General features: G+C 44.1%; 1 protein-coding gene across 1 annotated transcript in view; it reads right to left on the bottom strand.

Annotated features, from left to right (window-relative positions):
- The window catches only part of WDFY1 (WD repeat and FYVE domain containing 1), a 385,159-nt gene that overhangs the window by 120,924 nt on the left and 244,638 nt on the right, over nucleotides 1–19,597 (bottom strand). The window contains exon 5 of the mRNA XM_086943866.1: nucleotides 15,667–15,817. Within this exon, the coding sequence (XP_086799992.1) occupies nucleotides 15,667–15,817 (151 nt within the window). The remainder of the gene's footprint in view (nucleotides 1–15,666; nucleotides 15,818–19,597) is intronic.

The raw sequence follows: 19,597 nt of genomic DNA, 5'->3' as shown, positions 1-19,597 counted from the left end.
CCCACTCTTCGTCCTCCAAACTTCCACGGTCCTGGTCCCAACACTCTTTTATTTATTTTATTATTTATTTATTTATTTTTGCATTTTATAGAGCACAAACTTGACCAGTTAGGGTATTAGAGCGCTTTACAGGAATCAGCAGTAGTATACAAAAGACTTGGGGGGGGGGGGGGGGGGGGGGGCTGGATACATAAGGGATAAAAAGGACAAGTAAGTACATTTTACATTTACATTTTACGAGAAACGAAGGTCCCAGGGTCCATGGTGGGATGCCCAGAGGTGCCGGGTGGATAGTGTCTGGGTATTCCAAGGGGATGCATTAGACAGAAGTAGAGCAAGGTCTCTAGGTGATTAGAGGGCAACATTTAGGCAAGGAATTTGCCCAGTGAGAAGGTTTTGGCATCCTTTTTGAAGCGAACCAAAGAAGGGATTCTTCTAATGGCTGGCTGGAGTGAATTCCATATTCTTGGTGCTGCCCCAGAGAAGGCCTGTTTGTACATTTTCTTTTTCTGAAAACGTGCTGGTTGGAGGAAGAGGTCTTTGGTGGTCCGGGAGTTTTTGGTTCCTCCGGATATCATACGTTTCTGGGCAAGATATGCAGGGGGGTTTGAGTATAATGACTTGTGCGTGATACATGCCAATATGAGTTGGATTCTGGCCTGTAGAGAAAGCCTTAAGTCAAGGAGGTTGTCGGAAGCATTTTTAAGCAGTATTTTGTATGTTAGGGATGTGCCTTTGCGAGGCATGTATTTATCAAGTAGTCTGTCCTCCAGGGGCAAAGATTCCAGGAGCTCTACTCCCCCCCGTAATGTGTGGCGCACTGCCATATGTTCCAGTTAGACCTAATAGGATCCGTTGCCATTTTATATGTACATGGATCTTTACTAAAGCGGCTTTCACTTTCCTTTTGACACACATTTGCATTCGTGACACTGGGGATTGGTTTCCTGCAAACACCGACCTTGCCAACACGAATAAACTTTGCCAGAACACTATCACATTGCCCTGGCATTGTGTACATGGCCTTCACGTGGGTGGTGAAATATGTTTGTTATTTACAAACCTATGGAGGAACAGCTATCTGTAGAATACAAACAAGGGTCAGTGTGATAACAATCTTGGCTGCAGGCAAGGATAACCTTTTCTATATATAATCTTTTGTGTCCGAGCACAATCAGAGGAGACACTTGTGCTGACTTAGAGGGATCCGTGCAAGCTGCGGTTATTTACCAGGCAATTGACTGACATCTCCGTGAGGGTTGTCCTTTTCGTGTCCAAGATGGGTTCCGACATTCTTACCCACCAGGTATTCCAGTGGGGGGTTTCTTGGCAGAACTCACATCTACACCCTAGACATGTAGATTAGGGTTTTGCATAGTAGGAGTATTCTAGATTGTCATATTATTTCATACGATTACATATATATATTGTCTCAGAAAGATGGTGAAACTTTTTGTTCTGTTCACCATCCTCACACTTATTATAACTTTCATCTGCATATGTCTATTGCTCATTGCAGCACATATATTCTATACAAGAATCACTGTTTCGATAAAATATTGAAAACGTCCCTCTGTGTATTTTTGTATGTTTCACTGAGCGAAAGCGCACAAGTACCTGAGGGAAAGGTTACAGATCTGTCACCACAGTTCCTGAGGAACAGGGTTGTCATGTTCAGTAGTTGCCAGAACTGTTCACTCCCTCTGTAGGTTAGGGGGGCTTTCAGTGGCGTTGTGAGCTAGCTGGTCCAAGGGTCTACATATCTTATGGAGGTGCAAGTCTGGCACCATCCCCAAGTTCATGTCGTCGACAAATGCGCAGTTCCTACTGATTAGTGGAACTACACAACAGCACCTGTAGGTAGGTAGTGATATGTTTCGGCCGACACTAATTGGTAGCCTCACTGTAAGGAAGCTTAATGACTCTTTTGAACCTGCTTTCATTCTCATCCCATACAATGATATTAAGCATTTTTGTTAAAGAATGTCTGCACCTCAGAAATCACAGTTATCGACAGTGGATTCCAAATGAGAAACTACCCCCTGCTGCATTGCCTTCTATTGCAGAATAGGGCAAAGTATAAACCACTTTGGTAAAAAGGACACTCTGATGACCCAAACTATGCTTACTCTCTGACTGGCATCGCAAACTCTGCCAAACACTATCTTTAACGCTTCTCCCACTTTTAGATTTCGAGAGAAGGAGCTGTGTCTGTATAGGCAGTTAAAGTGTAGAGCTCTCTCCCCTTGTATGTGAAGCGAGCAGACCCAGTCCTAAAAATCTAAAGGAAGGCCATCAACACATGTATCTCCCACTTGTGATTTGGGTTCTTGCAGCTCTCGCAGGAGCCTATAGGCTAATTTATCAGTGAACAGTGTGGTTTTCACTGTACCATCTGATATAAAAATTAAATTTCATAATGTTAAAATCTGTGCAAAATAGAACAACACAAAGTGGTGACCTCGTAGCAAGATGATGATGTAATAAAGTTACATCATGTTTCTAAATAAATATTAGAAGTACGCTGTAGGTGTGGCTGTAATTACTCTTGTGTATCCCAATACTTTACCTCCTTCATTTAAAAACTTTCACTAAATGTACAAAATTTAAAAAGGAACAGTCTTTAATAATGCCTTAAATACAAGGATTCAAGCTAGCCTGGCTGATCAGGGGTGATACCCTGAAACCTGTCCCAGGATGCTTGTTTCCTGTCTGGGGAGGACCTCGCCTGCCTGTTCGGGCTGGACTGTTCCCATGAGGAGCAGGGTCAAGACTGATTTGCATATGGCTGGGTCCTAACTGGGATGGACTGGTGAGCAAAATAAATGATGTATTAAACCCAGATCTGTGACTGGGGGTGAATGTTTGCATTGTTCAGCACTCCATCCATCATCTGTTCTTTACTAAGTAGTGCCAGAAGTGAACATCTACCATAACCATTATTATACTGATAGCCTACACTACTACATGCACTGTTATAGGATAAACAGCTACTTCAGTCGGTGCTTCTGAGCCAGAGGCAAGGCGCCATAACAAGGGTGAGGGTTATTTCTGTCACAGTAATGCCTGAGGAAGTGCTCACCAGTGCAAAAAAATCATGTTGTTGTCTTGCTGTGCAGTTGCTCAAAAACGAGTGCAATACCTTCCTTGACAGCCTTGGGCTAGGGGCTGATCTATTATGATGGCAAGGAGCTACTTACTGTCTGACTGCTGACTGAGGTTGAGAGAGTAAAAGTTGGCACTATATATTTAGTAAATCAAAAAGAAACTAGCTTATGTATAAGAAGTTAACAAAATTTTAAGGACTCAAGTATGTTTCGTCAGGGGGTAGGAGCACCTGGTGAGTGTGCTCATGAAGCCCTCACCCACCAACCTAGTGTGTGGCATGCTTCATCATCGGGCCCACCCAGTGACACCTAGCGTGTCCCGGGTGTGCTTCGATGCCTGATTACAGCGGAGCAGGTATGTCGCTGAGTGTGCGGTGAAGAGTGTTATGAATGTGAATTTAAAACGGCTTGGCGGGGGTCCCAGTACCCGGAGGTGAATTAAACTTTAATACCTGGGCCACCGTCAGCGGTTAAAAATAAGGCTGTTGGATGTTAGAGGCGAGTTACGACCTCCCACATCCTTTGGTGGGTCAACATGTTTCAGCCAGTGCCTTATGAATATGCTGGCTTTCTTCAGGACGAAATTAAAATAAGTGTGTGTGATTAAACTAGTGGGTGTGTAATTCAGACTATGTGTATACACGCCCTAAAGTGTTTATCTATGTGTGAGAGGGGGATTCCCTTCTCAAAACACGCTAGTTTAAGCAGTATTCTGCTCCAAGGTTCTGCGAAGGAGGCACTACAGGTCCAGAGCAGGATCTGCCCAGAAAAGCTGGTCAACCCCTAGCCACTTTACAACCTTGGAGTAGAATACTGCTTAAACTAGCGTGTTTTGAGAAGGGAATATGTAGTCTTGAGATATTCTGATTTATTGAGGTGGTATTGTCACTGGTATCTATTCTATCTAATTGCAGTGGTTTCAAACTGAAAATGGAAGAGATTGCTCTGCAGCCCAATTCTGATATGTTTCCTGTGGAAAGTATCATGCATCGTAGCTTATGGTCTGACCGGCTAAAATAAAAGTTAGTGGTGGGAAAGGCACTCCTAAGTTCCAACACTGGTACTCAAAATTAATCTCTTAAACACAATTAACTACGCGGTGAAACAACTAACAGCTCTCGTGTGATTAGCCTATAACAGTCAGCCAAGTCGTATACATTAGGAGTATTTTCTTTCGGTGTTTACAAGCATCTAGTAAGTCATGATGTTTGAACGTTTGTCGTAGGTCTATGTTAAAGACAGTGTTACACATGAGAGTCAGGCATATTATTTCTCTCATAGAGCCACGGATCAAGGGTCTTCATACTGACAGATTTGAACACCACTGTTTCTTCACATTACACCTTTGGTTTCAAGTGAGTACGATACAATGATCATTTTGATTAAACTCAGAGGTTTTTTCTAAACCAAATAGTTAGTGACTGCAACTAACGCACATGTTGACATGCTATGAACTATGCATCGTTGAAGTACATTACACATTTAAGTGATAGAATCCATTTCTCTGTTTTTTAGGTACCGCCCCTGACGAAGGGCCAGGCGGCCCGAAATGCATTGGGCAGGGAAAGATCATCAGTATACTGTTGTAAAACAAACATTTATGTTGAAAGAAAGTTTTTTGAAATAATTGATGTACCAATGGTATTTACGTACATGAGATATATATCATATGAATAAATAAGATATATCAGTAAAGATATAAAGCTGATGACACAGAGCATTTGCAGTGTTTTATTGTATATAATGTGTCAAATTTGAGTTACACTGTGTAAATAATTTCCCATAGTGGAGTCGCAACAGTGCGCAGAGGGCAAGCGGACACGCTTGATTTTTTGTCTGACCGGCTAAAATGACTGGCTACATGCTGGTACATTTTGTTCTTAATTGCTTCTATTGGTTAACTCGGATTGGTAAATTCTGAAGTGCATCAGGGAATGGGCCATTTACAGTTGTATCTTTTGTATAGTGAGTCTTGGCATTAGCACTGGATCACAAAAATAATGAATACTCTGTGAAAATCGTTTATATTGTCTTTACCCTAGGGGCAAAGATGGAGTCGACGTGAGCTCTCGCTGCTTGGCCGCCCCATGCTGGAAGCGTAACGATCGGCTAGCTGCCCTGCGCATCTCCAAGTGATGCCGGTCTGCCTAACGCGGCGGACACGTCGATTTTGTTCTCCAAAGCTGCTCCAGGGGTTGCTTCCTCCAGGGCTCAGACGTGGCCCTTTCTTTCCAGTTTTCGATCGGCAAGGCGCCGGGGAAGCGATCCGTGAGGCGCTCTTGGTTCTCGCCGCATTTTGCTCAGACTCACACACCTGCGCCATCCTTCACCACCTCATCGCGGCTGTGATTTCCCTCCAGCGCCCTCCTGCGCCCACTGTTACTTCTGGATCTCCCTGCAGCCGGTTTTGGATATATTCACCTGTACTAATGCACAGACCTGCTGAAAACCCATGCCGACCCCAGAGACGCTGCAACTACCTAAGGCGCTTCTAAAACCAGGTCAGAGGGCACTATTTCTGATAAAAAAAAATGCTGGGTAAAGTAGGGAAGGATGCTGACTAAAGGCTCAAAAAATCCTGACACCAACCCCCCCCCCCCCCGGCAAAGATGTTCTTTGGAGCTAAAAATCAGCCTCTAAACGCCAAGGCAAACACCCACACGCCCCCCACTGAGCCAATGTGTTCCGGGGTTGTAAGCCAGGGGATCCCAAGCCAGGATTGCTTCAAGAGGGTGGCGCAGGGGAAGGCAGGCCTGATGTAACTTTGCTCGCTGACATCAACGCCCTTAAAGCTGGGCCTTCTGTAGAAAATACTCATGCGCCGGATGCTACCCAGAATCAAGATTCCCCCCTTTTAGTACCTCCCTGCGATAAACCAGCTGAGGCCACTGCTCATCTATCTATCCCCTCTCAGTCCCTCCCGGCGGCATACAAACAGGCCCAGGACAAAAATCTTAGTGATGGCAGCCTTGGCACTCCACCTACCATTCTGGATACACCACAGGCAGGCATACACAATATTATTCAAAGCCTAGTGGTACCTCCCGACTCGCAAAACCCCTGGACTCCTGAGGCAGGAGCTGAGCACTTTTACTCAGTCTCGGATAGCACGCCTTCCACTTCTGAAAGGGGAGAGTCTGGGGAGGCCAGCAAAGGAGACAGCGAGGTCTCCCACAATGACACAGGCACAGTCTTGCGCCCCAAGAAACCTAGAAGCAAGAGTAAGCGCCGCAGTCACCTGAAATGGGACTACTCCGACTCCCAAATGTCATATCCCCTTGATGAAGACGACTCCAACACAACACAGTGGGGAAGCTCTAAGAGCCTGCAGGCAGATAAAGCCGAACCATTTTTTGGCCTCCATACTTGCTTCCGTCAAAGAATTTCATGAGGAGGTCCGGGCTGACAACCGCGCTGCCAAAAATGCCTTTAAGAAGCTGCAGGGCGGACTAAGGCGCTTGAATAAAACCTGCACTGAGATCAATGACCGGGTCACCATGGTGGAAGCTCGAGCGGAACACCTGGAGGGTGAATCATTGGCAACCAAACAACAAGGAGAGTCCAACACCGCCTGCCTGATTGATTTGATGTCTAAGATGGAGGATCAAGAGAATCGCAAGCATAGGAATAACATACACCTGCTTGGTATTCCGGAAGGCAAAGAGGGGGACGACCCAAGACGTTTCATCGTTCAACTACTAAAGTATTCTTTTCCAGACCACCAGGGGTGGGGCTGGGATAGGGAAGTGCAAAGGGCCCACCGCTTTCCCTTCAACCAGAAAAGGCAGCACAACAGTGGTCACACGACCGAAGCGCACCCAAGGGTATTCCTTGTTTACTTCAGCAACTTTCTCCTCAGACAGCTGATATATGATCAGGCTCGCTTTAATTCTAAGAAAGGGGCCAACGGGATTATTTTTTTTGCCAAACCAGACTTCTGTCACCAGACGGTAGAGCAGAGATGGCGTCTGAGACAACTGATCGCACCTTTCCAACAGTTGGGCACTGAAGTCTATCTAATGATCCCTGCCAGGCACAAAGTGATCACTAACGGGACTACCAAGGTCTTTTGATCTGAAATAAAAGCTGGGGAGTACCGGGAGGAGCTAAAATCCATGAAAAGCAACAGATGAAAAATCCACTCTCCGTCTTCTCATAATTAGCTCCACTTAATTCTACTTCATCACTCTCTCTCAGATACTGCTCCTGCCACAATGACTTCGGACTCCTGGACCCTCTCGCTCTTCTCTTTTCCTTTTTTTTCTATTCTATCCTTTTTCCTCTCTCTCTTTTTCTTTTCTGTGTCCTTACCACTGGGGCTCTGTATTGCCGCTTTTTTAGCACTAAAATTCCCTCTGAAGACACTGGGTAAATATAGATATCCCTATGAAGGACTGTGTTTGATGCCGCTCTTCTCTTTTTTTTTCTTTCTTAATGGGCCGCTAGCCTCCCGTAATTATAACCTGTTTTTCTTCCTTGGTCCGGCGTGGCAGGCAGCCGGGACTCATGCTGACTTTCATTATTTAGGCTTTGCCTGATTGCTCGAAGAAGGGGGGTTTTGTTTTGGGCACGACAATAGAATGAATTGGCGCTGCAGCTCTGTTGTTCTCATTTTGCACATGTTCACATACACTTTTAATCGCAAGACTATTTCTCTTTTTTTTTCTTTTTCTTTTTCCCTTAAATGGCTAAATTAGATTTATTAAGAATTGTCTCTGCCAACATTTGTGGGCTTAACGATTCCTCCGAAAGGCAAAATGTGGCCCTAGGACTACGATCGCTGGGGGGGAATATGAATTGCCTACAAGAAACCCACATCGAGGGCTCTCAGAAACATTTATTAGATTCTATGGGGTTCAAAATGGTGGGGGCCACTACACAGGGTAAAAAAACTAAAGGGGTTGGTATTCTGGCAGACAAAAGACTATCTCTCAATACTACCGAGTCAAATCTGACCCTCTGGGCAGATGGGTTATAGCTGAATGTCATCTCCCTAACTCCCCCCCCCTTTTACCCTCTGCTCTATGTATGGGAGTAATAAAGACGACCCTGGGATAATAAACTATGTATCAGGAGAATTAGCTCACTGGCCCACCCCTATTATCCTGTGCGGTGATCTTAATATACATCGGCCGTGTAATTGGGAGACTGATAACCACTGGAGATACAAGGGTAGGAAACCCCAGGTCTTCCAGGCTTTAGCAAATCTTGTTCAGGCCCACGGGCTAAGAGATACATGGGCTAGATTAAATCCTGCTCAGCCTGGTTATACCTTTTTTTCCGCCCCGCATCACTCTCTAGCTTGACTGGACTATTTCTTTCTCTCAGCCTCACTTGTTAACAACGGTATCATTGAAATTGCTCCCCGTTTTATGGCTGACCACAATCCTCTTATCCTCAATATCCAGGGTCTAGGGAAATGTAAAGAGTTGCCCCTGTGGAGTTTTGAGAAAGCCCTTCTCCAAGATATTAATTATCAAACGCACATGCAAGGATGGATCCAGGAATTCCTGGAAATAAACATTGGCTCTGCTCCCTTAATGACTGTATGGGATACACTAAAGGCAGGGGTCAGGGGAGAGACTCTCAGGTTCCCAGCTTATAAAAATAAAAAGGAGAAACTACTAATTAGTAACCTACAGGGGAAACTAAGGGCAGCCGAAACTAAACTTGTCCAACTTATTCAAATAGGACAAGATATCGAGAATGTACAGAAGGAAGTAGTCTTGGCCAAAGCTGAGATTGGGGCAGTCGTCACTGAAAAAGTCGCAGCCAAGTGGGTTAGCTCCCGCGAGAAAAACTATGAGTGCAGCAACAGCATTGGACACCATCTGGCCTTAAGGACCAGGCAACAGACCTCCAGCAGTGAGATAAATACGATCAGACTACCCTCCGGGAGTGAGACCAATGACTCTAATCTCATAAGGAAGGGATTCCAGGAATTCTACGCTAAATTGTATACTGAGGAAAATCACTGCACAGAAAATATATTTGAAAATGAGACCTTTAGCTATCTTAGCAAAATCGATCTTAGACGACAGCCAAGATAACAGGGAGTTATTAGACCTAACCCCTGCCTGGGATGAGATTTTGGTATCCTTATCCAGCCTCCGGGATGGGAAAGGCGCAGGTCTGGACGGCATCCCAGTTGAATTTTATAAGATCTTTACCCCCAAATCAAAACAATCTTTACAGAAGTAGTAATCTCTATCTTCAACGGGGCCTTGCCTCCTGCCTCTTGGTCCAAGGCCAGGATAGCCATATTCCCTAAGAAGGACAAATCTCCATTGGAGATGAGTTCCTACAGGCCTATCACCCTTATCAACTGTGACTCAAACAAAATTCTAAAATATTAGCAACAAGAATCTCCTCCGTGGCCGAGTCCCTAGTCTCAGAATGGCAGCATGGGTTTATCCCCAAAAAAGGCAAAACTGAACACGTTAGGCGGGCCGTCACCCTATTTGACGCCGCACAGGCAGCCGGAGATCCGATGTAACTAACACTGCTTGACGCCGAAAAAGCGTTTGACCGGGTCTCCTGGCGATTCCTGTGGGCTGCCATGGGTAAGATTGGCTTTGGGCCCAAACTCACACAGGCGGTGCAAGCTCTGTACGTTAATACCTATGGCCTGTGTTTCCATCAATGGGCAACCTACTGACCAATTTGACATCTCTCGGGGAACTAGGCAGGGCTGTCCCTGCTCCCCTTTGCTGTTCGCCCTATATCTAGACCTGTTTATTAAACAAATTGAAAAAAATCAGGACATCTCTTCAGTTAGCTTCCAGGGGAGTACCACCAAAATAATGGCTTATGCCGACGACCTTGTTATTACTTCGCCCGATCACTGCAATACCATACTGGCTCTAGAAACTGAGGTCTTAAAATTTGGGAAACTCTCAGGATATGCACTGAATAAAAACAAAACTCAAATCATAATAAACAGCCAAATTGCATGGACCGATTACAGAGTGGTTCCAAGGCAAAATATCTGGAGGTTTCTATTTCTTCTAATCTAGATGAAATTGTAACAAATAACTTAACCCCTCTTGCCGCTCAAACTAGTAAGGCCCTAAAACAGATTGACAACTTGCATCTCACTCTCGTCAGAAGATGTAATGTTATAAAAATGACATACTTCCCTAAACTTCTTTACTTTTTCCGTACGATACCCTTGGAATTTAGCAAAACTAATTTGCTGAAATTCCAACAAATCTTTACACAGTTTATATGGGCATACTCGTAACCTAAGCGAGCACTAAGACAACTATCTCTCCCAAAAGATCGAGGAGGTTGGTCCTTTCCCAACATTACTCTATACTACTGGGCCTCGGTCCTACAGTATAGCTCCGAACTGTTATGGGAAACACCTTCCCCCTCTACACCCGGACTGGCCTCGCCCTTTCAGCTTCTGCTGGCCGAACAATACTGGGGCTGCCTACTCCGCAAGATCTCGTTCGGATATTACAAACGTGTGAGATTTAAGACTCTTATGAACTCTTACAAGGTCTTTGGCAATATCCGTAGAATCTTCGGGCTGGGCAGATTCAATCTCTATTCCCCTACTCTTGACAACGACAACCTTCCAGCTATTTTTGGAAGGTCCTACCTCACAGACTGGTATAAAGCTGGCATTAAAAAAAACTAGGAGATCTTATAACCAGTGAGGGAGTTACATCTTTCTCTGACTTGCTTTCTACGTTCAGCCTTAAGAACCACGATTATTTTAAGTATCTATCCATACACGATTTTCTCTCCAGGAAGGTTGGAGGCCCCGCAGGGTATATGGAAGTAGATCTTCTTAATACTTTGCGTAACCCCATAGCTCCCCTGAATTGGTCTGCTGTATAACATCTTAAACAGACAAACTCCTGATGATCTACAAACCATAGCAGACAAATGGCACACAAAACTTGATATTCCAGTGTTTTTTTTAACTCACTTGCTCTTTCTCAAAACATCTTATTGTCAGTCAAGCTGCAGGCACAACATTTTAAAACTATTTTTTTTGTACATTACACTCAGCAAGATAGCGAAGAGGGGACAGGCAAAGGGACGTTATGCCCCCGATGCTCTGAATTCTGAGCCGACTCAATCCACATATTTGCTACTTGTTCAAAGCTTGGCCCCCACACTAGCCCGTGTACAGGAATTCCTAAGAGAAGTCACTACCCAGTGTACGCCACTAAACCCTACTGTTATCTTACTTGGCACACAGTCTGAAATCCCTAGCGTTAAAAGCGAGGGGCTAATCTTCATTGCAATGGCAGTATGGGGGAATGGTGTCGCCTCCGCCTGGCTTGACTCTGAGTCCCCGTCATTCTCTCAGTGGCTTGCTAGGTTTGTCTCCACTTATCACTTAGAAAAAGCTGTCTACGCCAGAAAAGGGCGCAAGGGGCGCAAAAAGGTTTTGGCGATCTGGGAAAAATTAACTACTTGGTTGGAACAGTCGGGATAAGCCTCCGATTGTCGCTGTCTTACCATATGGCTTTTTTTTTCTTCTTCTTTCTCTATTTTTTTTCTCTCTGTACGCGTGCCTGTTTATTCAAACTACACAATGTTTTTTTTCAACAAGGTGGGTGGGGGGGGTCTGCTTCGATCTGAATTGTTATTCTTATGTATGTACTTTTGCAATTGAAAAATAAAAAAATAAAAAGAAAATCGTTTATTTTCATGAACTGAGATGTAAAAAAACAGCAGGTTTTTCATTATTTCCATGGTTTTTCATATCTGCTAGTAACCCGGGGAAATGTGTTTTTGTTGTATACCGAAATGCCAATAATGGTGGAAGTAAGTCTCGGTTTTACCGTTGATGAAGGCCTCCATTTTGCAACTCCTTTACTTCATGTGTTTCTCAATTGTGGTTTGATATCCATTTGATGCTGGCCAATCGTCTCTTGGCACAAGAATGTTCATATTACATCAGTGTTACACGAGACAACATGATCTAATTTGGGCACATTTTGTGGACAAATTCATGATCTGTCCCTTTCAAAAAGCAATGTCTCCATCACCAGCAGCACCCGTGAAGAGACAGGAGCCTTCAGCAGGCGCCACCGCCCATCTCCCGCTCTACCCTGCTGATGCATGGTAAGCTGAAGCCCTACCGAAAACAGAATCTCCACTCCACAGCAAAGGTGCAATGTTTGATGCCTGTTGCAAAGTGACCGTCCACACCTCTCCTCAAACTGCTGACATCCAGGAAACAACTTGGAACCTACCAGATAACACACAGGAACTGCAAAAAAGAGGATCATTTCTAAAACATAAGAAGTTTAAAAAATAAAAGCATAAAAACGAAAAGGAAACTTACTTTTGGACCAGACATCTATACCTGTGAGAACATTAATTTTAACAAACATTCAAACTCAGATTTTTTAACTATAGTATTGGAAACACCAAATGTTATGGCGTTTGTAAATTCAGCACAACACAGCATGTATGCACCACTGAGAGCAGGAGTTCAAGATTCCCTACCTCCAGGCTTAGCAAGTTTTCTTAAACACACACAGCTCAATGAATCCCTAAAAGAATCTGCAAAGTAGAATTCTCTCCGACACAGTGAACATGTGAAGACTGAGCAGCAGGATTACAAGCTTCCTCCACAAACACACAGAGTGCAGCATGAACAGATCATAAGAAACTTAACTGACACGCCAACAGTGCATACAGCACAGGAAGTATAAGATTCGGTCACCTATAGATTAGGCGCTACATAGGAAGCAACAGTATCCTCATCCCTACAGATACAGCGTACACAGCAGAAGAGTAAGCTTCCCTCAAACACACCCACAGGTCAGCACAGGAGGCAGCACAAAAGGACCAATGAAACATGAGCACTGAGGATTTCAAAGGATGGAGACAGCATAGTCAGGCGGCAGTACTGCAAGATCCACAGAACATACACACTTCAGGCATCAGTAATACAGGCGTCTTCAAAAAATAGAGCGGATCTAGCAGGAGTAGCAGCATTGGTGCATACTTCCTCACAGAGGAACTGCACCTTGATTCCTCATTCCTGGCCAGCATGGCATGGATCCTTTGAGAGCAAAGCTGACCCCAGCCCCCTCCCCATCACCTAGATACAATGTGCTTTCCTTGGTCACTGCCTTACAGACATGTTTTTCTCTTCAATATCCAAGCCTGGATACAATGCAGTGTCCCTCATGCTGTGGATCTTATCATGTTACACCCGCTTGCACCTGCACCCTGTGCTCTTCAGCACACTCCGTTCCACCAACACACTCTGCTCTGATATACCATATAGAAACATCTGCACCAGAGTGCAATATTGCGTTTTTGTTTTTTTTAAAAAAGCATTGGCAAGGCCAACAGGTTTGAGTTTTGAAAATGCTTGATTAGTGAAAGTATTTTTTTTTTTTGCCAATACTTGTAGAATTTCGTCAAAATCATCAGGAAAGCCAATAATACCGTCTGACCATCATCTACTTTTTTATCTACACAAGAAGGCCATAACTTTGTATAAATATGCAATCTGAAGGCCATTTTGGAGTGTTTTTTTAACCACTTTCAAGATGGTCATCACGTTGTGCGACACACAAGATGCCCATGTTTGAAAGTATTTAACATAACAATGCAAGGCACCAGGATGTTATAGGCTTTGTCGATGCTTATGACACAACTTAACAATCACTGGGAAAGCCAAAAGCAGGCATAGAGATGTGAGGTAGTGGGTTGCATTTCAGCCATATTCTGCTTGAGCAGAGAGGCATTGAGAATGCAAAGTTGGAGCAGAATTATTAAAGGAACACAGAATAAGTGATTTCTACACATGGGCCACTTAAAACTCTGCACTGTCAAAAAAGCACATGGGATAAATAATGGCAAAGCCATGTAACCATCCATGAAATGCGATTGTATTGTGACTTGAATTGTTGTTATGCATCCTTTCCTTTAGTTACCTGTGCACAGCTGCTGAGCCAGTATGAATGTGATGTTGTGAAATGCTGGAGTGCCTGGTGTGGTTGAGAGTGTGTCAATTGGAGTGTGTGGGCTGAGCAGCAAGGAGGCTGCCCCTGGTGGGGCTATATGTTACTTACTTAACATCTTAATAATCCTGTAACTAGCTCTTAATAAACCTTATCCTACAATCTACCTTATGGCTACCTGGACATTCTCTGTTACAACAGATTGCTTTAATGACAGCCCACCGAACTAATGGCAAGTCTTAGAAAATGCCAACATACAATGGCTTTTGGGGCTGACCAAAAGCCTACTCTCTTAGAACTCGATCTTGTAAGTATGAAATATTGTACTGGTGAAATTGAATGAATGAAATGTATAAAGCGCACAAGTACTCTAAGGCGTCAAGGCACTGAGAATCGGATACAGATCTTCCAGGGAGCAGAGTGCAAAGCTGTGTAAAAGACTCCCAAGGCTACTCTTAGTAAGAAAAGAGCCAGGTTTAAAGGCTCTTTCTGAATAATAAATGGTCACCCAGTTCCAAGATATGCGAGAAAGAGAGTTCCAGAATTGAGCAGTCAAAAGGACAACAGACCTTCCTTCTCATCTAGCTTTGCGAGATCTGGGTTGGACTAGCTGTTTACTCTTAGTAGAGTATAGCGGTCTGGCCGGATGGTACTACTGACATTTAGATTAAAAAGGTAAGATCCGTGACCACGCAGAGCCCGATGAACAATACAAAGAGCTTTACATTTTCCTAATAGGGAGCCAATGTAAAATTTTAGGCTGCTCCTATTAACACAAAGTCTTTGACAACAGCAACAGCTATTTGTATATTAGACCTAAAAAGACCTTGAATGGAAGCATTAACAGTACCACATCTTCCCAGGTTGGAGTAACAGCTCTGATGTACAGAAAGGGTGAACAGTCTGATCATAATCCTCAGTCCATGCATTTAGAATCCCAAAGCCTTCCTGCATCTAATGAATAAAACTCCAGCCAGTGAAACAAGCCAATGAAGCAAAGCCAGCACCTGCCCTGGTGCAGGAACAGTCTACTCAGAATGGGTTTGTTTCCCAGAATTTCACTGACAGCAAACTGTATGTGAGCCAAAGGCTGTTTAGCTTTTGTTCACACTGTGGAAGAAAATGATGATGTAGGACATGTCATGGTCAGAGCAGCAGCAAAATCATTACCTCGAAGGTCCATCCAGACCGAGGAGTCAGTTCCTCACATCTGCCACAACAGCATGAAGGAGTGAAGAGTGTCTCAAGTGGAAAAAGAGCCTCCTGTAGATCTCTTGCCGACTTCCATGGCCAATACTCTTCACTGCACACAGCACCCACACACAGTTATAGCTTGAAACATGTCAACATTCATTCACCCAATACAACTTGAGTGAAATGGCACCATCTCGCAAAGTAGGCCTCAATGAGGGGGCGACGCCTTCAATTACAGTATGCGGGTGCATTAACCTGCATTGACAGAATCCCAATCGGATGCTTTTACAAAGGTGCGGCACAACAAGATGAGGGTAACAACAGTGCTGGTTTGAGGGAAGGCAGGAAATAGGGGACTTGGTGATATGCCTTGATACTTCTGTGCCCTCTTCAAATCTGCCAACATGCAAAAAGGATACTGTAAGCAGGAAGCCCAAGAGTTGAAGTAGTATCGGCCCAGCATGGTCCCGCTGATGGTACACATCCAGCTAATGCACTTATCATGCCCCGTGCTGATAATCCATTCTGTTGTCAAGGCGAAAACGGCTGCTGTCACGCGATTCTGATGAGCTGCACAATTACAAGAGGCAAAATACATTCACAAGGTTTTCTCCAACAACCAGCTACAGTATAAAATATTTTTTCCCATGAGACAAACATTTTAATGAGTTACATTCACAAATTAAAAGTGATGTCTGAATTAAATCCAGTCAAAAGACATCTCAAAGACCAGTAGGACCAACATTCAAAGAATAATATCTAAAATATCAAGGGCTGCACAAAGTTTAAAAAAAGATACGCCGCGCAATTCATCTTAATACTGCTGTAAACTACCGGCAAGTAATTAAAACAATCTAAAAGTGTGTTTGACAGTTCGCACCAACATGTCCTGACCCTGCCTTGACACTCAGCGGCGTCCCCATAGTATGGTAACCTAATTCATTCCAGTATTTTAGGATTAGGATATATCATCAACTAGATGACCTGCTTGATGGCAACCTTACAAAAGCGGCAATGGCTATTAGTTTCCAAATGGTTTTCTGGCGCACGCTCCCCCTATTGGTCATGGGTCAGATAGCGCTACTGAAAATGGTGGTCCTGCCGAGACGCCTGTAGTATTTCATTATCCGGCCTTATTATGTCACGCCCTTCTTCTTTCGCGCAGTCGAACGCATCACAAGGGAATTCCTTTGGAATGGTTCCCATTGTCAAGTGGTGCTCTCTAAGCTATATTTGCCCACGGATCAGGGAGGTCTAACTGTTCCAAATATGAACAGTATCATCTCGCTTCCTAGCTTAAGTGGGTGGCCAGATGGATGGCGGGACTCTAGCTCCCTGACACAGCCACAACTTCACCCCCCTGGCCACTCCAAGCTCTGCTTCGACTATTTCACACTTGCACTCGGGGTAGGCCACCGGACTCCCTGCTGCTTGGAGTTGCTCACCGCTCCATTCTGCAGAAGCTTGCATCTCACACGAACAACGACCCATATGCGCGGGCAATGCCCATATTAGGCATCCCCTGGTCCAACTGTTACCACATTCACTGGCGGTTCAAGTGGTGGGAGGCTGGCCTCGAAACTCTGGGCGACCTCTATTGTGACGGAGTCCTGCTATGTTACGATGCACTGGTAGAGGACAGCTTACACCCAGGTCGAATTCTATTGTACACCTCCTTAATTGCAGCTTTGGGGGTACCAATGGGAGACATGTCAGTCGAGTGTCAGACCCACCTCTCTGTCCAATACCTACATGTAATGGGAATAGGTGGACATCTCACCAGATGGTTCGCTGCTTCGCTAAGTCATTGTGCGCCAGTGTCGCTCTCCCCCTGAGCCAGCACTGGGAAGTAGACCTGGCCTGCCCCTGAGCAGAAAAAGAAAGGGCCGCAATATTGGAAAGTCCTAATAAAATTCCTTGGAATGGCCATTTTCGCCTAATTCAATATTACATCTGTAGTCCCAGAGGCACTCCCATGTATTGGGATAGAGTGATGACCTTTGACTACCATTATTTTCATTGACTTTTAGTGTTTTGCTTTATCCTAGCTTGAATGAACAACATCATTTTTCCTGCATGTGTCATTTTCCTTGAAGATTTCTCAGAGTAGAACAGCCTTGCCAGGAACAGAACCTGTGGGATGTGCATTTGAAAGCATGAGAGAAACAGAGGTGTGGAATGTACTTTTTGGTATCGGAGTACCATGTTATAAGCAGTGGTGCAAAAATGTGCATTGTGTTGTACATTGGGAAGTATTATGAAGTTCTTACTTATGGCTTTGACATGCCCTCATGCCATCTGGAATTCTGACTCAGTCTAGCTTGAGCTTTCGCGCACACAGGCAGGCCTCTAGATTACTCAAGTTGTTTAGGCTATTTGAGTTCAACGTTGTTTTTGGAGATTGTTTTCTGTACTGTTGGAGACTTTCGTAGGCTTCGTTTAGATAAGGGATTGAAACATGTGAGAGAGCAGAAGGAACGTGGGAACTCTTTTGCCTTTTGATTGCTTGCATTGAGAGTGGCCAACTCCAGTAAGTTTCCAGGGCGCAGAGGAGGGTCTCTCGGAAACTTCTAGTGCTTTGAGAATATAAAACTGGGGTTTGTTGACTTGGAAACCTGGATTTGTTTGACCTGAATGACGGACATGTCTACAGTGTAGCAGTTCCCGGTTTGCTAAGTCTTTTGACTCCGGCCGGGAATTCCCCAATCTGGAGTGGGCCAATATGCAGTTTTTGCAGCCGGTGATGTTTTATTTTTGATTATTACCATAGTGATTTGTGAGTGTGTCTCTGTGCACATTCAAGTCTCCAGTGGCTATAATCATCATTGTGATGTGTGAGTGTGTCTGTGTGCACATTCAAGTCTTCAGTGCTTGTAATTATCTGTTGTATTTAGTGTATAGATCTTTGATTTCTTGGAGTGGATGTCCATTTTATTATCTGCTTGAATTTCAATCCATATTATCTCCTTGTATTTTATTTCATGTATTTTATTCCATGCATTTAACAGTTGCATTTGCTTACTTATAAGTGTGATATTATTGCTTGCACAAATATATATATATATATTTACTTGTATCATTGCAGCATCCACACAGGGGCCCACTGCGGCATAACATGAACACTTCAACTCCCAAGATGCCTGGATTATGGCCACGCCCTCATGGGCGAAAAAAACGGAGTAAATGGAAGTGTTTAGATTCACCTGTGCTGATGGTGTTCCGGAGCCCATGAAGAAGTGATAACATCATGAAACGCGTCGGCTTGAAGAAACTTATTTTTGAGTGATGGAGAGCAATGCCCTCGCTGCAGCCTGCATTAAAGATTGTTGGCAAATCACATACCTGTCTAGCGGCTCTTTCTACAGCGGGCAACAGTTTTGATTTATATTATATTATATTATATATATATATATATATATATATATATATATATATATATATATATATATATATATATATATATATATATATATATATATATATATATATATATATATATATATATAAAGAAACATCCAACTCCAAAGAAGAAGAGGCATGTACTTGAGGTAGGCAGGAATATGGGCTCATTTATTGTATTTCAGGTCTCCCTCGACCCCGCATTAGATGAGATATGCTTTTCGGCTGCACAGCAACCTTTATCAATCCTTTTTTACTGACCTTGACACACACATGGGAAGAGTACATATTACATATATTTCCTAGGAATAAGCGACAGAGGATGAATTCATGTTTCTTGAACTTAAGAGTAGCTGGTGGCTAAAAGTTTAATCACGAGGAGGTGGACGTCTCCTGACGTCCTCCTCCGCTAGCCTGGTGACGTTCACTACTGCTGTGGGCCAAGGCTGAAAGTATCGTCGTGCACAGAGCAGAAACTCTCTGCCTCTGAAAAATCCCCATTGCAGCTCACTGGGACACTATACGGAATGACTCCAGGGAGGGTTCCAAATGGAGTCGGTCCTTTGGGAGATGTAGGTCAGGCAACAGAGGTGGGGAGGTCCAGTAGAAGTCTCACCTCTCTTGTATCTCAAGTGTGCTGGATTACATCCAGGGTTAAGTGTGGACCTCATGTACTCCACAAGATCAACAATCTCAGAGTCTTCTATGGTGCGTGATACCTCATCATTCACAGACTGGATGGGCCGGTGCTGTCATAGTTGGGCTAAGTTATTCCAGCTGCTTATGATCTGCCCCACTACCTTTCCCTCCTGCCTCCGAATATATATAGGTTAACCAGGAACGGCAAGGTACCGCCACTATAAATGGACTGCCATTGTCAATCTACCCAGAAAAGGCTGCTCCTCCTATGTCAATTAATGACTCCTTCCACCAACCAATCTTCAATGCACC

Source organism: Lissotriton vulgaris, chromosome 11, assembly GCF_964263255.1.
Source record: "Lissotriton vulgaris chromosome 11, aLisVul1.2, whole genome shotgun sequence".
Classification (NCBI taxonomy): Eukaryota; Metazoa; Chordata; class Amphibia; order Caudata; family Salamandridae; genus Lissotriton; species Lissotriton vulgaris.
This window is presented reverse-complemented; position numbering and strand designations above follow the sequence as displayed.